At 39.7% G+C, this 19,343-nt stretch overlaps 1 protein-coding gene and 1 non-coding gene across 2 annotated transcripts; one reads left to right on the forward strand and one right to left on the reverse strand.

Annotated features, from left to right (window-relative positions):
- Positions 1-638: 638 nt before the first annotated feature.
- On the reverse strand, positions 639-14,657 carry LOC120110664. The gene is made up of 7 exons (XM_039126245.1): positions 14,454-14,657; positions 4,672-5,089; positions 4,011-4,494; positions 3,308-3,564; positions 2,680-2,737; positions 1,586-2,301; positions 639-649 (listed from the first exon to the last, which is right to left on the reverse strand). The coding sequence occupies exons 1-7, from the start codon at positions 14,655-14,657 to the stop codon at positions 639-641; spliced, it is 2,148 nt and encodes a 715-aa protein (XP_038982173.1).
- On the forward strand, positions 5,961-6,067 carry LOC120110730. The gene has a single exon (XR_005511864.1). It is a non-coding gene; the product is annotated as a small nucleolar RNA R71 (small nucleolar RNA).
- Positions 14,658-19,343: the final 4,686 nt, after the last annotated feature.

Raw genomic sequence — 19,343 nt, forward strand, 5'->3', positions numbered from 1 at the left:
CACAAGTGTTAACTACCATTTGTTAGCTCCCGATCCACTAAATTTTTCGAATACCACATGTTATTTATCCAGAACGGTTCGCATATAAAAATGAAGCTATCAATCCCAACTAGACATCCCAGGTACACAGAGTTCTAAAACAATGGAGTCAAACCAGTCATCCACATGTCACTTGGTTTAAGTTTAACTAACTCACTCATGTTTAATTTATTTTTACTATTTTTTTTTATTATATATATATATATATATATTTTCACATAGTGACTACAACAGTCCAACTCCATTAGGCTCTAGTAAGGTCCATGTAACGAGCTTTGGGTCAATGACTCTTGATCCAGTTGGCTCAAGGCATTAGGTGAAACACCCCTCGGACTTAATTACTCGAACCAGACTACGCCACGAGGCCAGACTAGTCACTTATTTCAGTCATTTTCACCTTTTTACGCGAACACTCGCTGCTTTGTAGGCAAGAGGCCCGGTTACTCAGTGAAGACAAACAGTATTATTTCTCTCTCTTTTTTTTTAAATTTTTTTTTTTCACTATATATATATATATACATATGTAACGTGACTGTATTGTGACTATAGGTCAACCAAGGTCAGAACATAAGGCACTCAGGTGATCTTAGCCAGGAATTTCAAACTCTATCTTTATGTGAAAACCAAATCATGAACTTTAGGACAAGGACACTCGTACTTCTCTTGCGAATAAGGTCAACAAACAAACAGGTAACACAAGTGAACTCCTGAGGCTTTCTTATTGTCATTGAATACTTATGTGGGGATCTAGTAATAGGTCTCTGATAAGTCATAATGCGCTCCTTGCCTTAATAGCTGCATATGTTGATTTGCTTAGAAAAATTAGAGTGGTAATTAAATGCAACAAAATATATTTTTGTTATTATTATTACTATTATTATATATATATATATATATTTTTATTATTATTTTAATAGATTTTTTTTTTTTGAAATGATATGACAATTGGTATGATATATAAAAAAATACAGTAATCTCTCCCCCCAACTTAAATTCAACATTGTCCCCAATGTTTCAACATGAATGCATGAAATATGATTGTATGAAGGATAATAAGGCTGAAGGTTAGAATTTACCTGATAGAATGACTGCACACTGTTGTTGCTCACCAATTGTCATATGAAAGAAAGAAAAATTATGTACAAACAAAGGATCTCTAGCAGATATAGAGATCAATCCTGATAAACAGGATCTCCCAGATTGGTCGATTCAACTTCTGGGGTAAAGTTGTCCAAAAATAACTTCAAACGTTGGCCATTTACTTTAAAAATATTACCGGTGTTTGGATTCTCTATCTCAACGGTTCCATACGGATAAACAGTTTTAACTATAAATGGACCAGTCCACCTAGATCTCAATTTTCCTGGAAATAAATGAAGTCTTGAATTATACAATAGAACTTTCTGGGAAGGCTCAAATGTTTTTCTCATAATATTTCTATCATGAAAGATTTTCATTTTATTCTTATAAATTCGAGCATTCTCATATGCTTCATTCCTGATTTCCTCTAGTTCATTAAGTTGAAGTTTGCGTAGTGCACTAGCCTTATCCATATCAAAATTAAATCTCTTAATAGCCCAGTATGCCCTATGCTCTAATTCCACAGGCAAGTGACAAGGTTTGCCAAAAATAAGACGGTACGGAGACATACCAATCGGACTTTTAAAAGCAGTACGATAAGCCCAAAGTGCATCAGTTAAACGCAAAGACCAGTCTTTGCGATTTGGGTTAACCGTTTTTTCCAGAATATTCTTAATTAATCGATTGGATACTTCAACTTGTCCACTTGTTTGTGGATGATAAGGGGTGGCGACTTTATGGGTGATCCCATATTTTCGCATTAAAGCCTCAAAAGGCTTATTACAGAAGTGTGAACCCCCATCACTGATGATGGCTCGAGGTGTTCCAAATCTGGAAAGAATGTTTTCCTTTAAAAATTTTAGAACAGTTTTGTGGTCATTATGTTTGCAAGGAATTGCCTCAATCCATTTGGAGACATAATCCACAGCTACTAAGATGTACAAATTTCCGAATGAAGGAGGAAATGGGCCCATAAAATCTATTCCCCAACAATCAAATATTTCGATAATTAAAATTGGGTTGAGGGGCATCATATTCCTACGAGTTATCCCACCTAACTTTTGACAACGCTCGCAAGCTTTGCAAAAGTTATGGGAATCTTTAAACAAGGTGGGCCAATAGAAACCGCACTGTAAAATTTTTGCAGCTGTTTTCTTAGTAGAAAAATGACCACCGCAAGCTTCAGAATGACAAAAGAAAATAACACTAATAAATTCGTCATTAGGTACACATCTCCTAATAATTTGATCTGGGCAGTATTTGAAAAGATAAGGATCATCCCAGAAAAAATTTTTTATTTCAGTCAAAAATTTTCTTTTGTCTTGTTTATTCCAATGACTTGGTAGTTCACCTGTGACTAGAAAATTTGCAATGTCTGCAAACCAGGGTGAAGATGTGATCTCAAACAGTTGCTCGTCAGGAAAAGTGTCTTTTATGGGTGAATTGTCTAAGGAATCTGGAAGAGTGAGACGGGACAAGTGATCAGCTACTACATTCTCTACCCCCTTTTTATCTCTTATTTCTAGAAAAAATTCTTGGAGCAGAAGGATCCACCTAAGCAAACGCGCCTTAGCATCCTTTTTTGAAAGAAGGTACTTAAGGGCAGCATGGTCAGTGTAGATAATGATTTTGGATCCAATCAAGTAAGACCTAAATTTTTCTAGTGCAAATACTACGGCGAGTAGTTCTTTTTCCGTAGTGGTGTAATTCATTTGTGCACTATTTAAAGTCTTACTTGCATAGTAAATAACATAAGGTTTCCTTTCTTTTCTTTGCCCTAGAACTACCCCAACTACATATTCACTAGCATCACACATAATTTCAAAAGGAAGTGACCAGTCAGGTGGTTGCATGATGGGAGCAGAGGTCAGCAAGCTTTTAAGTTTATCAAAAGCTCTTTGACATTCTTCAGACCACACAAATTGGGTTTCCTTTTGAAGGAGATTACATAAGGGTTTAGATATTGAGCTAAAATCTTTAATGAATCTCCTATAAAATCCTGCATGACCCAAAAATGAGCGTATATCTTTGATAGTTTTTGGGTTGGGTAAGTTAGCAATTAAATCAATTTTAGCCTTGTCTACTTCAATTCCTTCAGATGAAATGACATGCCCGAGAACAATTCCCCTAGTTACCATGAAATGGCACTTTTCCCAGTTTAAGATTAGATTCTTCTCCTCACACCGAATTAAGACTAGCCTTAAATGGTCTATACAGTTTTCAAAAGAGGAGCCAAAAACAGAGAAATCATCCATGAAGACTTCCAAAAAACGCTCAACCATGTCAGAGAAAATACTGAGCATGCATCTTTGGAAGGTTGCAGGAGCATTACATAATCCAAAAGGCATTCTCTTGTAAGCAAATGTGCCAAAAGGACATGTAAAAGTGGTCTTTTCCTGATCTTCAGGATCAATTGCAATTTGGTTGTAACCTGAATAGCCATCTAGGAAGCAATAATATTTATGACCCACTAACCTTTCTAAAATTTGATCAATAAAAGGTAGAGGAAAATAATCCTTCCTAGTGACAGAATTAAGTTTTCTATAGTCAATGCATACACGCCAACTAGTGGGGACCCTAGTTGGAACTAATTCATTGTTGGCATTTTTGACTACAGTAACACCAGATTTTTTCGGACCACTTGGGTTGGACTTACCCATTTACTATCTGAAATTGGGTAGATCATACCCGCATCCAGAAGTTTCAGAACTTCTGCTCTAACCACATCCTTCATGTTTGGATTTAATCGACGTTGAGGTTGACGAGAAGGTTTGGCATCAGCTTCTAAGTGGATTCTATGAGTGCAAATTGAGGGACTAATTCCCTTGATATCAGCAATTGTCCACCCTAATGCTCCCTTATGCTCTTTGAGAATTTCTAATAATTTTAATTCCTGATTTTGTTCGAGTTGGGATGATATGATCACAGGAAAGGTCTCTTCTTGACCAAGGTATGCGTACTTGAGCTCAGATGGCAAAGGCTTTAGCTCAAGTTTAGGTGCTTGAACACTAGATGGTAGAGGACTATTGTTGCGTGTAGGCAATTCTTCAAAACGAGATTTCCACCTATCTGTATCCAACAAAGGAGCTGAATCTAATATAGCACTGATTTCTCTAAAGTTTTGATTGATATCTGTATTTCCAAAATGAGTTAGGCATGTTTCTAAAGGATCAGAAGAAAGAGATGGGACAAGAACATCTTCTACAATGGAGTCGATCAGATTAACTCCATGAATTTCATCATTTTCATTGTCATTATCGGGTTGTTTACAAATGTTAAATATATTAAAATCTATAGTCATATTCCCGAATGACATTTTCATTATTCCATTTCGACAGTTGATTAAAGCATTGGAAGTAGCTAGAAATGGGCGGCCTAGAATGACAGGTATTGGAGTGGTACAGTTCATGACAGGCTGGGTATCTAATACTATGAAGTCGACTGGAAAATAGAATTTATCAACTTGGACAAGTACATCCTCGACTATTCCTCTTGGTATCTTTATAGATCGATCGGCAAGTTGGAGAGTAACCTTGGTGGGTTTTAATTCACCAAGTCCTAACTGTTCATAAACTGAATAGGGCAGTAAGTTAACACTAGCACCTAAATCCAGAAGGGCTCGTTGTATCCTGAAGTTTCCTATGATGCAAGATATGGTAGGACAACCAGGATCTTTATATTTAGGTGGGGTGTTGTGTTTGAGAATAGCACTCACCTGTTCAGTTAGAAAAGCTTTCTTTTGTACGTAAAGTTTTCGCTTTATAGTACACAGATCTTTTAAAAATTTGGCATAAGATGGGATCTGCTTAATGGCATCTAATAGAGGAATGTTAATCTTTACTTGTTTAAAGATTTCCAGAATTTCTTGATCAGGTATTCCCTTTTTAGCTGCAAGCAAGCGCTGAGGAAATGGAGCAACTATCTTGTGATGCAGTATTGGATCATTTTGTTCATTATCATCTTCATCATTCTTTTCAATAGATTTTTTAGGTTTGTCATCTTTTGTTGGAATTTCTTTGTTAATTATTTTTCTACTCCGAAGGGTTGTAACAGACTTAACTTGTTCAAATTTAGGTTGGGATGAACTTGCTTCATGGACCTCATGTTGACCCTTTGGGTTAGATTGAGGTTGGGCTGGAAATGTCCCTTTTTTCCTAACATTGAGTTGAGCCTCAATTCTACCTACAGAATTTTTAAGTTCTTGGAGTGATTGCATTGTATTCTGATTTATTTGAGTCTGCCCTTGCATGAAGGTTTGCAAAGTATCTTCAAGGGATTTCCTATGTGGTGGCACATAAGGAGTAGGAACAGAATTTCCTTGAGATTCATTGGCAGTGGGTCCAAGTCTCCAGCTAAAGTTAGGATGGTTTCGCCAACTAGGATTATATGTTTCTGAAAATGGTCTTTTATAAATATTGGTGAAATTTGCTTGATCATGCAACACTTCTTGAAAAGCAGGGATTGTAGGACAATCCTTGGTTACATGTGCATTACTCTCACAAATTCCACATATACTTTCAACAATAGTTTGTGCTTTTCCTATATTGGCTTTGCTTAATTCCATGGCTTCAACCTTCCTAGTCAGATTAGCAATTTTTACATTGACATCATTATCATCTTTAATAAGATATATTCCTCCTTTTGTATTAGGTGCTATTTTTGATTTTTCATTTTTATCTGTTGTATCCCAAGCTTGTGCATTTTCTGCTAAAAGATCAAAATAATCCCAAGCTTCATTTGGTTCCTTACTCATGAATTCACCATTACACATCATTTCTACAAATTGTCTCATATTGGAGGTCAAACCATCATAAAAGAAACTGATGATTCTCCAAATTTCGTATCCATGATGTGGGCAAGCAAGGAGAAGGTCCTTAAATCTTTCCCAACACTGAAAAAATGTTTCTCCATCTTCTTGTGCAAAGTTCATGATATTTCTTCTAAGTGTGTTTGTTTTATGTGTTGGGAAGAATTTCTTTAAAAATTCTCTTGTCATTTCTTGCCAGGTAGCTATGGTCCGGGGCCTTAAGGAGTGTAACCATGACTTAGCTTTTTCCTTTAAAGAAAAAGGAAATAACTTAAGCTTAACTACCTCTTCAGTGACATCATTGAAATGAAGTGTTGAACATACTTCATCAAATTCTTTCAGATGCAAATAGGGACTTTCAGAATCAAGTCCGTGAAACTTTGGAAGTAATTGGATTATTCCTGGTTTCATGTCAAAAGCTCCCGCAGCAGTAGGAATAACCATACAGGATGGGGTACTGGTCTTAGCGGGTTGTAGATAATCACGAAGCGTTCTAATAGGTAAGTCATCTTGAAATTCATTGTCTCCCTGATTACTACCATTATCTTCCATTTGATTATTTGAATTTTGAACAATTAAATTTTTATCTTTTGATTCAACTCGAAATAATCTATTCATTTTATCTCTTTGCCACAACCGCATATACTAAGTTTTTTTTATTATTATTTTTTATTTTATTATTATTATTATTATTAATTTTTTTTTTTACACAAACACCCTAATACAGCAAAACAAAAGTTTAATTAAAACATGCATCACCCAACAATTTCTAAGGTTTTCCTAAAAATTCTAGATAGCTCCTAACTGGGTTGAAGAGTACACTTAAGCCTCCAATCCGGTCTAATAACCTAGTCGACCAGGTAAGCTCCCAGGTAAGTGGAGGGGTCACGATGCGTATAGCAAAGGTCCCACTTAAAATCCACTTTCCTCGAACAGAAACTGTCTCCCTTTAATCACTTAAAGGGACAAAGCTTGCCTAGACATCGACCGGGGTCATAGAGCGAAATTGGTGCAACTTTCAGTGGTCTTCGTCCTATTGAGCTCGATTATCCTTAGGGGCCAACGTCTAGTTGATTTTAATTAGGCTTAGGATATTTATGCACTTGGATGATTTTTGGGCTAAGGACGAGTAATGAAATCCCGACCTTATCTTGTTAATGGGTTCAGCCCTTAGATTATTTTATGCAAATGCTTTATACTATATGCAACAATCAAGAAGATTTTTATCATTTTATGTCATGACATTAAATTGCATTTGAATAGTTGATCAAGCAAACTAGCTAAAATTTTTTTTCTTTTTATTTATTTATTATTTTTATTATTTTATTATTTTAATTAATAATAATTTTTTTAATTTTTTAAAACAAGAGTAAAATTCTAATCTAGGAAAAATAGGATTAGTATGAGCAAAACAGGAAAATTAATTTAAATACTCACAGCCGGAGTTCGTTCACTCCGGGAATCCAAAAATGTGATCTTGATCTTCCTCGTTACTGGTCCTGCTTTGTGTCGCCCTTGAATCTGAAAAGATTTGAAATAGCTGTGTTAAAAATAAAGAAAAATTGAAGAACTAGAAATAAAGAGTTGAAATTTGCAGCCTTGTTCTCGTTCGCACGTTGCAAATCCCCGGCAACGGCGCCAAAAACTTGCTACGCTTTTAATCTTGCTCTTTTAAAAAGGAAAATTAAACGTAGGATACCCCAAGTATAGGGTGTAGCAAAGTAATATTCTCGGTGAGACCGAGATCGAATCCACAGGGATTTGACAGTGAACAAAAACTAAAGGCAAAATAATATTCGGATTGACAAAATATAACTAAGGCATCAGGATTCAGCCTAGCATTTCATCATGCTTTTCTTAAAATCATCTATTATCTCAGTTAAATAGATTTAGTTTTATGGGCAGTATTACAGTAATTCTATTTTAAACTACAGGGATTTCAAGCATCTGTTATACCCGGGGGAAATAACAAATCAAAGAAAATATATAAGTTTGAAATAATTTCTATCAATCTACTGCACCATAAATCAAATCAAAAAAAATTAAAATCCAATTGATGATTAAAGAAAATACATGAAGAAAATGCTAGGCTTTTCCCTAGCCTTAGCTAGAGAAGATTTAGCTATCCATATGAGATGCAAGCAATTTTATAAAAAGGATTAGTATAGAGTAAATAAAATAAACATAAATCCTTTTTTTTTTTTCCTCTTAAGAAAACAGGGTGCTCTGTTTTCTTTCTTTGGGTTTTCTCCTCCCGTTGCTTCTCCTCTTTCTCTTGTTCGGCTGAGAAGGTAGATCGGAAGAGGGAGCTTCCTGGTTCCCTTGGCCTCTAGCTGTCCTCTTCTCCTCTCTCCCGTCGGCTGCCTAGATTGGAAGAGAAGATGCTCCGGATGGCTCTCCCAGCTGCTTTCTCCCTTCCGTTCCGTGACCTCCCCTCGCCTCCTCCTCCTCCTTCCACCGGATGGCTCTCCCTTTTATAGAATTTTCCCAAAGCTCAAGAGACGCTGGGAATCAATGAAGATCAAACCGGCCGTTTAATTTGCTCCCTGTTTTCGCGATGGAAGTCGAACCGAGATTGCTGGGTGCTTTGCGATGGACTCGGTCATGGGAAGGTTTTGATTCGGCTGTTGAGATGATGAAGCATCTGAAACGCATAGATTTGAATGCAGCTTGGAATGATCCGGTTTGCTTGAGATACGGGATGAAGTTGAATCGCTTGGGATTCTTCAGCTGGAAATTGTGGAAGAAGATGACCGTTGGGAAGAAAAGAAACGGGGGAGACGGAAGGACTGGCTTTGGAGTTCCCTCATTGCCGTTTGGGAATTTGAAGATGAAACAATTGGATGCCACGATCGCTGGGAAGCTCCTCATGGATGAATCCTGCTCTGTTCATTGGAACGTTGCTTCACGGATGAAAGAGCCGGTTTGGGAGTTTTGAAGATGAATGGTTGCTGGAAGCGTTTTGATTGTAGATTCTGTTCTCGAAACAGGGGATATGGAAGCCACGTGTGAGACGCGGCTTGGGGATGATCCAGTTGCATGCTGCCACGGTCGGTTGAAAAATGCTGGGATCTTCATGATGCAGGCACTAATGCTGGCTGAATCAGCTGGACGCAGTGATATAGATTGTGCGGATGACGGGCAACGTAAGGCTTAGATGAGATGCTAAGGATTTGTTGAGCTCAGACCGTCAGAAATTGGGCTCAAACCAGAGTTACTGGGTCTCTTGGATTAATTTCACTCAAACACAAATAAAACATTAATTAATTAATTTTATTAATAAAAATTAACTATAATACTAATTAAGATAATATGAAAATTTCACTTTTGTACTCTCATCAAGATGAAAGTCAAATATCCGCAGCTTTTTGAAACTTCAGGTATGTCAATTTCGAGGATGAAATTTTTCTTTTAGGGGGGGAGAATGTGAAGACCCACGTTAGGATTGGGCCGACCTCTGAATAAGGCGGCCCAACACAAAAAAAGGGGGGGGGGGGGGGGAGGGAGTCTCCCGATCGGAGTATCCTCCCTCCCCTGTTTTCAAAATTCCTCCCCCTTCAGAATCCATCGGAAGAGAGATTTTAGGGTGATAAAAATCCTACCAAATCGGGCCGATATTCCCTCTCTCTCTCTCTTTAGGGCATCAACCGAGAGCCCTCCTACACACACAAAAAAAAAGGAAAGAGATTGGGTTCTACCTTGCCGCGGGAAGGATCAGAGCATTCGTCGTCGATCCGGTCGGGAGGATCTCGCCGGAGGCAAGGTGAGCACCCTTTCCTCCTCCTCCTTCGTTTTTGGCCATTATTTCTTTGGGAATGTGGCCGGGAAGCCGCCGGACTGATGGGGAAAGCCGAAACCTATTCGGCCTTCTCCTCTTCCGTTCCGGCCAGCCGTCGCCGGGCGTGGCACCGCCGGCACGCCACAGGTCGACGACCATGGAGCGTCGCCAGCCGTGGGCCACCTACTGCCGAACCCCCTTCTCCCCTTTTCGTCGGGAAGAAGGAAGAAGAGGTAAAGAGAAAGGGTCTTCCCGTACCCTTTCTCTTATTATATTTCCCTCTCTCTCTAGTTGGGTTCTCTCTCTACACATGGATCTGGGGAGAGCATTGCTTTGTGGACTCTAGAAAGTCCTGGGATGTTAGATTTTAGAGGACCCTTTAGAGGAATCAAACAGGGGTCCTAGATTATCATATATCTTTGATAAATTTTAATGATGATTTGGTTCTGTAGGAGGACAATCTATTGGACGAGAGGACGCTGAGCGGAGTCCTGCGCATTCCGGTTCATAGATCGCCGTGAGGGCGGGTGATTAGTTGTCTGAGTTTTCAACAAAGGGTAAGAATCCTTGTACGCCAATCCTGCATGATACAAATATTTTTACACTATATATGTTTGATATGCTATGATCCAGACAAAGCAGAAATAGTTTTATATTAAATTTTATTTTGATCGTGTTGGCTTATGATAGGTACTATGGTGGATGCATGTATGCGCATAACCTACACCTGCATATTTGGATTTATAAATGTGGTTCCTATGATATGATGGCATTAAATCGTATTTTGGTTATATTTGTTTGTAATTGATAGTATGATGGATACAATCCTGAGCATAATTTACATTTACATAATTGGACTAATGGATATGGTGGATAGACTAACCATGTTATATTGATTGCCCTGTCACGAGCCGGAAACGTGACCATGGTTAGTCTAGGTTGGAAATAAAGTGGAAAAAGGAATTGATGCGTGTATGTGAATTGGTTAAATGAGTAGAGACTTTGGGCTTATCTCGTTAGTTTTGATTACCCCATCACAGGCTGGAAATGTGATACTATCGATTGCCCCATCACAGGCTGGAAATGTGACATTATCGATTGCCCCATCACAGGCAAGAAATGTGATACTATCGATTGCCCCGTCACGGGCTGGAAACGTGACCGGGATGTAACTTCATGAAATGTGCATCGATTTGTCGTGGTCTTCAAATCTATATTATTATTGTGTTGGTGAAGATGTGCTGGGGTTCTTACTGGGCTGTAAAGCTCACCCCCTCTTCTTCTTTTTTTTTATCAGAGTTGCAGGATGCATAGAGTTGGATGGGACAGGCGCAGAGTGCGAGTACCAAAGTCATTAGTTAGTTAGTTTGTTTATCCTTCTTTGAAGATCTTGTAATTGAACTAATTTGTTTATTTGGACATGTCGGATTTGTCTATTTGAATTACTAAATTAATTGTGGATTTATTGAAATTTTTGTTAATCATAGGCCTTGCATGATCTTTAGGGCACTACTCTAGGGCTCATGCGGCCGGTCGCGTACCGGACCGGGTGCTGGGTTCGGGGCGTGACAACAACCAATATGGCAAGCAATCAATCAGAGCTTGTCATGAATCCTCCAATTAATCAGTCACAGCCCACCATATGGCCAACCCAGAAGCACACAAAGAGTCTTTCGAAGTTCAAATTCTTTCCTTAACTCGTGACACCTTAGCCAAGATCTCAAACGGTTTCTATAACCATGTGGGCGACTAAAACGGCTGACCTGCACGTTTGAATTCCTCGGCGGCGGGCACCAACCTTCGCCCATATAAACTATTCTTGGAAGACCTTCTAAATAAGTGCTTTTGAGTCCTATTATGCCTTTATGTCGTCATTCTATTGCTCTCACAATATCTTCGCTATTTTTTGAGAATCCGTCTAACTTAGACATCGAAAGTACCCTCATCAAACACTTTATAGCAAAAGACTTACTCGCCTTTGCTGTTTTAGGTCGGATCTGATGTCGAACGAAGATCCAAGCATGGTCACTTATTCTCAGTACTACCTCAAGAAGTGACCAACATTGGAGCCATTGCCATCCAAGCACAACGAACATTATCTCGCCACCTTAGAAGCACATCACGATCTTCAATCAATCTCTACGGTCTGAACAACCAATCATTTGAGCCCTCCAACACCTCACACAGCTCAACATCTTGGTCAAACTGATTTCCGACGGCAGCACCCACAAACACGCCTATAGGGATCTCAGCGTTAGGGTTCTGCCTTTGAATTTAAAACATGTACGAAGAATTCTCCACACGTTTTTGGCGGAGAAGCATGAAGAAGATGGTCAATTGTTTCTGCATTAGATTCGCACAGGGAGCAAACTCCACCCACATTCTAGCCTTAGCAAAATCTCCTTGGTACGAAGCTTCTTCTACAGTGCTAGTCCCGTGAAAACCGTTTCGCCGGAGTCTCTGGTTTCCACAGCGCTTTAAAGAAACTAAACCGCCTGCGTCGATAGATTGAGGCTTCACCTCCCTTCATATCCCAAAAGACCAAAAAGAAAAAGAAAAGGTGAAAACATATTCGAAATGATATACTTTCAAACCAAGTCACACCGATAGCCAAGGACATCAAATATATGCAAGAAAAATGAGCTAGATGGAAAAATATGCATACCAAGAAAAAGTTTTACTTCGAACTTTGCCGATCTTTGTTTGTTAGAAATCAAATGACATCACCTGAAACTTTCTAATAGGCTTGAAGTGTGAATATTTGAGATAGTTTTCCTTTTATATGCAGAGGATCATTTCTTTGTACCATGTAAAGTAACAGTCTGAACCCTTGGCTGCAACAAATTGCTCTCTCATTGTTTCCTGATACAACGGCTTTACCAGTGTTTCTGGTTGCTAATTGACCAAGGGTAGCTCAATGTGAAAATTTGATTATTGATCTCTAAAAAAAAAAAGAGGAAAAAGAAGTATTGTACTGAAGCATATTACAAAAGAATATATAATAATGAATATAGGAGATATCTAGAAATAATTCTCAAAAACTAAGCCCAACATAAATTAATTGAGAATCTCAAACCTCCTCAACGTCCTTTATTGAGGGACGTGCGGCAGATCAAAATAGTACTTGAGGTGTTCCATATTTCTCATATCTTTAGAGAAGGCAAATCCGCAGATTGGTTGCTCAATAGAGGGGGGGAGGGAGACCCAGTTTTTTATGGTCCACATCCTATTCTTCTCCAGTTGCCCTGCCTTCTTCAGGCAGATTTCTCTGGTTGCAGTTTTCAGCATTTTTGGTACTTTTATTTCTGTATCCAAAGGCTTAATGCTTCCCCAATGCTCAAAAAAAGTGCATAATGGAATACACTTTCAACATGCCGAAACGACGTTTAGAGCTAAACGACATAACTCACTTGAGTACTCTACTATTCATGTTGTCCTAGGTCATCGTATCCACCTAGTAATGGTACCACACCAATCTTTATTGTCCAAGAGATTTGAAGATTCAAGTAGCAAATTGGGATGGAAAAAAAACATATAGCATCTCTAAAATGACATGTAAACATAACGTATGTCTCTATCTAATGATGCATCAGCTCTAAGTGAGTCAATTGCACCACCTATCTAATGATCCAGCACTTTGCTCAATTCATCATTGCTTAGCATGGGCCCTAATTAAGTCTAGAATAGAGTTAAAGTGGGCCGGGGCTAATAGACTAGGCCATGGGTCTCAGCCCAAGGAATCCGGGCCGGGCTTGGGTTTGAAAATAAAGCTGGAAGTAATTTTAAGCCAGGCTTGTGTTAATGCTTTGTCCTGCTGGACGTAACTCAAAGCCCAAACCTATAACCAGGCTCAAAGCTCGAGCTAATAATCAGGCCTAGAATATCAGTGCAGAGTAGGAGTGCAAATGAGTCGAGCAGTTTGCGAACTACTCGAGTCCGAACTCGACTTGACTCGATTGTTACTAAGCTTGAGTCGAATTCGAGTAGCTTAAATAGTTTTTTTAAGTCGAACTTAAAGAGCCAAATACTTATCTCGAAAGCTCACGAGCCTAATCGAATATATATATTTTAAATAATATTATATTTTATTTATGATATATTATTAATTTAATATTTTAAAATATAATATTATATTTTTAATTATATTTTTAAATTGTGACCAAAGTTCGAATTTACTCTTAAGCATGGCTCGATTGATATTTGAATCGAGTCAATCTCAAGTATTTTTTTAATCAAATCGAGTGTGAGCTTCGATATTAAAGTTTGATCAACTACAAGTAGTTCAGATATTTTACTTCAAGTCGAACTCGATCCTTTAGGCTAACCGAGTTGGCTTGGTTACTGCACATCAACCCATAGCTAGGCCTAGGCCTAGGGGTGGCAAAATATGACCCGACCCGCCAACCGACCCGTGTTCGACCCGCCATAAACAGGTTTGGATTTGGCCTAAACAGGTTCGGGTCGTAAACAGGTTGACCTGTTTAAGCTGTTTATTAATTGGGTCGGATACGGGTTTTAGATATCTGACCCGCTTAACCCGTTTAATATTTGTTGGATCAAATTTTCTGGCCCAAAAAAAGCCCGCACACTGCTCGGCCCAATTTCACCGTGACCTCCTTTCTCCCTAGGGATTTCCCCGATTTTATTTCAATTTCACCCACAGTGTCCCTCTCCCGACTCCCGGTCTCCCCTCTCCTCCGCCCTCTTTGGATTCTTCACCTCCGCCCTCCCCTCGCCTCTCCTCCAGACCTCCGCCTCCGCCCTCTCCGGATTCTTCGCCTCCGCCCTCCCCTCGCCTCTCCTCTGGACCTCCGCCCTCTCCTCCCCCTTGCCGACTACTTCCGTCTCCTCGTCAACGGCGACGACAGCAGGGACCCGAGCAAGCCCACGGATTGCGATGGAGGTAACGACGCAGCAACTCAAGGGTTTCGCGATCCGGGGGACAATCTCCATCTACTCGGCGAGATCGATCTCGTAGCTCTAGAGCCGAGGCTTGGAGGGATCGTCAGGGTTTAGGCTTCCAGTGGTAGATGAAGAAGGTCCTCATCCGCTTCGGCTGGGCAGACGGGGGCACGGATTGGGAGAAGTGGGCCTACGCCGGGACCAGCCGCGCTGCCGTGGACGAGGCGGCGATGGGGAGCAGCAGACGGTTCGGGAGAAGGTAGCGGGTGGCGGCGATGGGGAGCGGCGGACGGGTCGGCAGAAGGCAGCGGGTGGCGGCGATGGGGAGCGGCGGATGGGTCGGGACTCGGGAGAAGCCAGCGGGCGGCGGCAATGGGGAACGGCAGATGGGTCGAGAGAAGCCGAGAAGGCAGCGGGCGAAAAAGGTCCTCTTTTATTTTAAGTATTTTATTTTTGGTTATTTACAGTAATATTTAGTTAAACGGATAAGCATAAACCAACCCGACCTGTTTAATCGACCTGTTTAATAAACAGGTTAAACTGGTCGGATCGGGTGACCTGTTTATTAAACAGGTCGGATTCAGGTTGTAATTTCTGACCTGTTTAATAAACAGGTCAGGTTCAGATTTATACTTTTCTGACCCGTTTAACATCTGACCCGACTCGTTTATGCCTGACCCGACCCGATTGCCACCCCTACCTAGGCCTAGGAAATCCATGGGATTTCACTGATCGCTCTCCCCTCTTTGCTCTCTCGCCTCTTACGGACCCTCGATCTCTATCCCCTCTCCCTGATCTTCTCTCCTCTCCATCCTCTAGACCACTCCCCCCTCTCTACTGTCTCTCTCCTACTCGATCTCTCTCGCCTCTCTCTCTCTCTCCATTGTTTCTCACCCTCTTGATCTCTCATCTTCCATCTCTCCTCTCTCCTATTCGAGCTCTTTCTCTCCCTCTTCTCTGCTATCTCCTCTCTATCCCTTCCGATTCCTCTCCCTCCTCTCTTCTCTCTTCCCCACCTGATCTTTTTCTCACCTTTCCACTCTTCCCCCTACTCTCCAAGCTGGCCCGACCGAGCTCCCATTGAGCCCGAGTTCAAACTTGGACTGGTCTCGGACCGAAATTTTGAAAAAATTTTGGATCTTGTCTCGGCTCGAAGTACAAATTTGTTTCCGACGCAAGCCCGGGCTGCATGGAAACTGGACCCGACCGAGCTTGACTCTAGCCTAAGCCCTAACTCTAGAGGGTCATCCTAGCTAGCATGTTAAATGAGGTGTCAAGTTGGAACTCCTAAAAAGTAATGACAATGATGATCGCCATACAACCAAAAACGCCGTCCTTCATGGGGAAAAGAAGTACCATATGTCTAGCGGCCCCACATGACAAGATGTTTTCAGACCCGAACATAAGGCGAGATCTTAGGTTAGACTGATGATTTGACATGAACATGAGTCATACAACGATAGCCCACCCAATCGACTTCGTGAGCCCGTACGTCATGCCAACCAACGTCCTATTCCAACGAAGTTACGATATTTTCTCGTACGAAAGCGGATGAGATTGTTGTCTCACTCCGCCCTTCACTTGCGCCTCTCCCAAACAACTGCATGTTCTGATCTCAGCTCTCCCCTTCTTATGAAGATGTTAGTTAACCTTGAACGGCTATATGAAAAATTTTCACGTATTTCCAATAACGTACGTCTCAACCATCTACGAACGAAAATTGTTAAAAGAGGCTAAATATATTTTCCACTTTTTATGAGCAAAGGGAAGGGAATTTGAGGACGTAGTGCGCCCTCAAATATTTATGTGCAAGAATTTTTTTTGCTTCGCCTATCGTTTTTTCGATGAAAAATTATTAGTTGGATCAGGTTCATCAGCTTAGACTATGAATCAGTCCAATCACGAACCAACATATTTAAAAATAAATAAAAAAATAATACAGAAATATTGCCCATTTTAAAGGCATGGCTTAGTCAGTTATTTTCGCACTTCAGAGTTAATTCGGATGGCCACTTTTCTGAAAGTATGGTTCTTGCCCCCTTTTTTCTCCCTTCTTGGGGCTCGTCCATTTGTTAGGTGATCCCTTGCTCTCACGTTTGGGTGTTAGCTCATAGTTTAGGCTAGTGAGTGATATCTCTACTCATTACAGTCACCTTCGAGATTCTTCACACACTATAGGAATAGTAATTTTTACTGATATTTTTTACAGCCTTTACCGATGCTAATAAGCATCGGTAAAAACCCTGTCGACCCAAGTGAAAGCGTCATAAATACGTCAGCGATACCTGAGTGAGAAAGATTTTTGCTGATGCTAATGAAAAGCGTCGGCAAAATCAGGGATTTACCGACGCTAGGAAAAGCGTTGGCGTAGGCACTTTTGCCAACGCAAAATAGCATCGGAATAAACTACTACTCGGGTGTGCAGGTAGATTCGCTGGGGTTTTTTTCGACGCTTATAAGCATTGGAAAGCGTCAGCGAAAGCCTGGTTTTTAACGACGCTTTAAAGCGTCGGGAGAGGAATTTTTTTAAAAAAAAATATTAGAAAAATACATGCATATCATAAATCAATATTTACATCAATATAAACCTGTATTACATTTACATTAATACAAATATTCAGATCATGCAAAACATTCATATTGTCATATATGATTAATAAGTTTAGAATTACAATGTACTTTGAAAAATATAAGAAAGATATATATAAAACTTCTTAAATAACAATCTAAAAAATATCAAGGACTGGATTTAGCACCATCATCATCTCTATGAGCTGTTGAAATATCAGGAACCTACAAAAAAAAAGAGAAACTTTAGAAGTTAGGAATATGAAAATTATTAACTCATGCAAAATAAGTGATAATTATGTAAAGTCATCAAATACATATAGTTATTTACCTGAGGAGGGAGAAATCGCTGTAACATAGATGAAATATGCTGAAGCTGAGACTGCAAAGTTTGTTGGTTTTGCTTCAGCTCCGCCAACTCTGTCTGATGGCGATCCTTCATATCTTCAATTGGGCAACAATTGTTGCCCGAGGTCTACTAACTTCTGCATTGCTACTGCCTTCTCCAGCATTTCTTGTATACATGCCACTGCAAACAACTGAGTGGGGCTAACCCCAATGCCATAACCCCTCACTATACCAAAATGCTCTGGGCCCAATAATTCAGCAAGCACCTGAGCTTCGACATGGCTGGTCGCGTCGGATAATGATGACTACTCGACGCGCTCTGAAATAAGAGTTGTTGCCCTGTCCTATATCTCTCAAAGAAAAAGTCATATTAATGTATGCCAATAATAAAACTAATAAAAATATCGTTGAAAGATTCGATGAATACATACAACTATATCTCTTGACTCCTTCCGAATAAAACTGCCATCTCGGTGGATGTGAGTCATCTTATAAAACTCTACCTTACCAGGCTCCCTCCCATTATCATCCATCTACAACAAAAAGTATATTAGTAAGCTAGTTATCATGATACATGCTATATGATAGAACAGTTTAAAATAGTTTCAAAGAGTTTCAAAAAAACTTATGAATTCAGTTTTACGTCGAGCATAACTCATCGAGCCTGAAGTATGAAGAACAGTCTGAGAGGCTCGTGCAGTTCTACCAATGTTGGAATATGTCTTTCTAAAAAAAGAATAAACAATATAAATTTGTAATCTAAATTATTAGTAAATACAATCTAAGATATTGAAAAAATATACACAACTCGAGCTTTCACGGAAAACCAATAGTGGACAAGCTCCCTCCACTAATGAGGGATTACATCAGGAGGACAAACACGAGCAACCTCCTCTTCTGTCATACCATCGTGCTTCCAATCCACTTTTAACTTGGCCCTATATTCTTTCCACTTGCGATTGACAGACTTCAGCACCCAATCATGGCTCTCTTTAGGGAGCAAAAATCTTTTCTACACCAAAGTAATTAAAGAATGTTATAACAATATTAAATCAAAAAATAAAATTGTGATAGTAAGCAAATTCAATTCTTTACCTCAATAACTATAAGAAGCTCAACCTTGTACGAAGGAAGCATTTCATTCCATTTCGTATAGTTGAGCGGACACAACTGACCTTTCCGCGCAACCAATCCTGAAAAAGTCGATAAAATGCTTGCAGCCCTCTTGATAGGCTGCCCCAGTTCATTGCAATGTACCATGATCTTCTCATCCTTGCATAGGCTCCACACGTCCCGTGCTCGAGTGGGTCCTTATGTCCTCCTCACTCTCCCCAATCCATCTAAAAAAATGAAATAAAATATCCATCCATTAATTAAAACATTAAAGGCAAATGATTTAATATAATTAGATTGTAAGAAAAATTAATATATAAAATATAAATCAAATTACTCTGGATGTGCACGTCATCCATGTCTGGACAATCAGCAGGTGGCACGTGCTCAGGCTGAGACTCATGCTGCTGGGGCTCATCGGGCTGCTGGGACTGCAGAAATTGATCGAAAGAAGATCCCACGGTCGTGTACTGAAACTCAACATCTCTGAATCGTTTTCCTCGCAGCATGTTGTTACCTAATATGCACAAAAAGAAGCAATATTAGTTAAATAATAAATAAAATTTAAATGAATTGTCAATTAATTCAATTTGATCAGCTGAGCAATTGAAATTGGCCTTGTCAACAATTATCTTGCAAAGAGATTATAGCAATCCTATAATCACAAAGAACCTTTCTATTGCCAACATGGCATACGACAAATGGCAC

The sequence above is a fragment of the Phoenix dactylifera genome, chromosome 4, assembly GCF_009389715.1.
Source record: "Phoenix dactylifera cultivar Barhee BC4 chromosome 4, palm_55x_up_171113_PBpolish2nd_filt_p, whole genome shotgun sequence".
Lineage (NCBI taxonomy): Eukaryota > Viridiplantae > Streptophyta > Magnoliopsida > Arecales > Arecaceae > Phoenix > Phoenix dactylifera.

Bases quoted from the DNA above. Each gene is read 5' to 3' on its own strand.
- LOC120110664 (XM_039126245.1), bottom strand. From the start codon at position 14,657: ATGGAGATTGTCCCCCGGATCGCGAAACCCTTGAGTTGCTGCGTCGTT. The intron at 3,565-4,010 runs ATTAAAATTATT...TTATTGCTTCCT, and splicing joins CAACTCGAACAAAATCAGGA to AGATGGCTATTCAGGTTACA. The intron at 2,302-2,679 runs GCTTAGGTGGAT...TTGTCATTCTGA, and splicing joins AAGGATGCTAAGGCGCGTTT to AGCTTGCGGTGGTCATTTTT.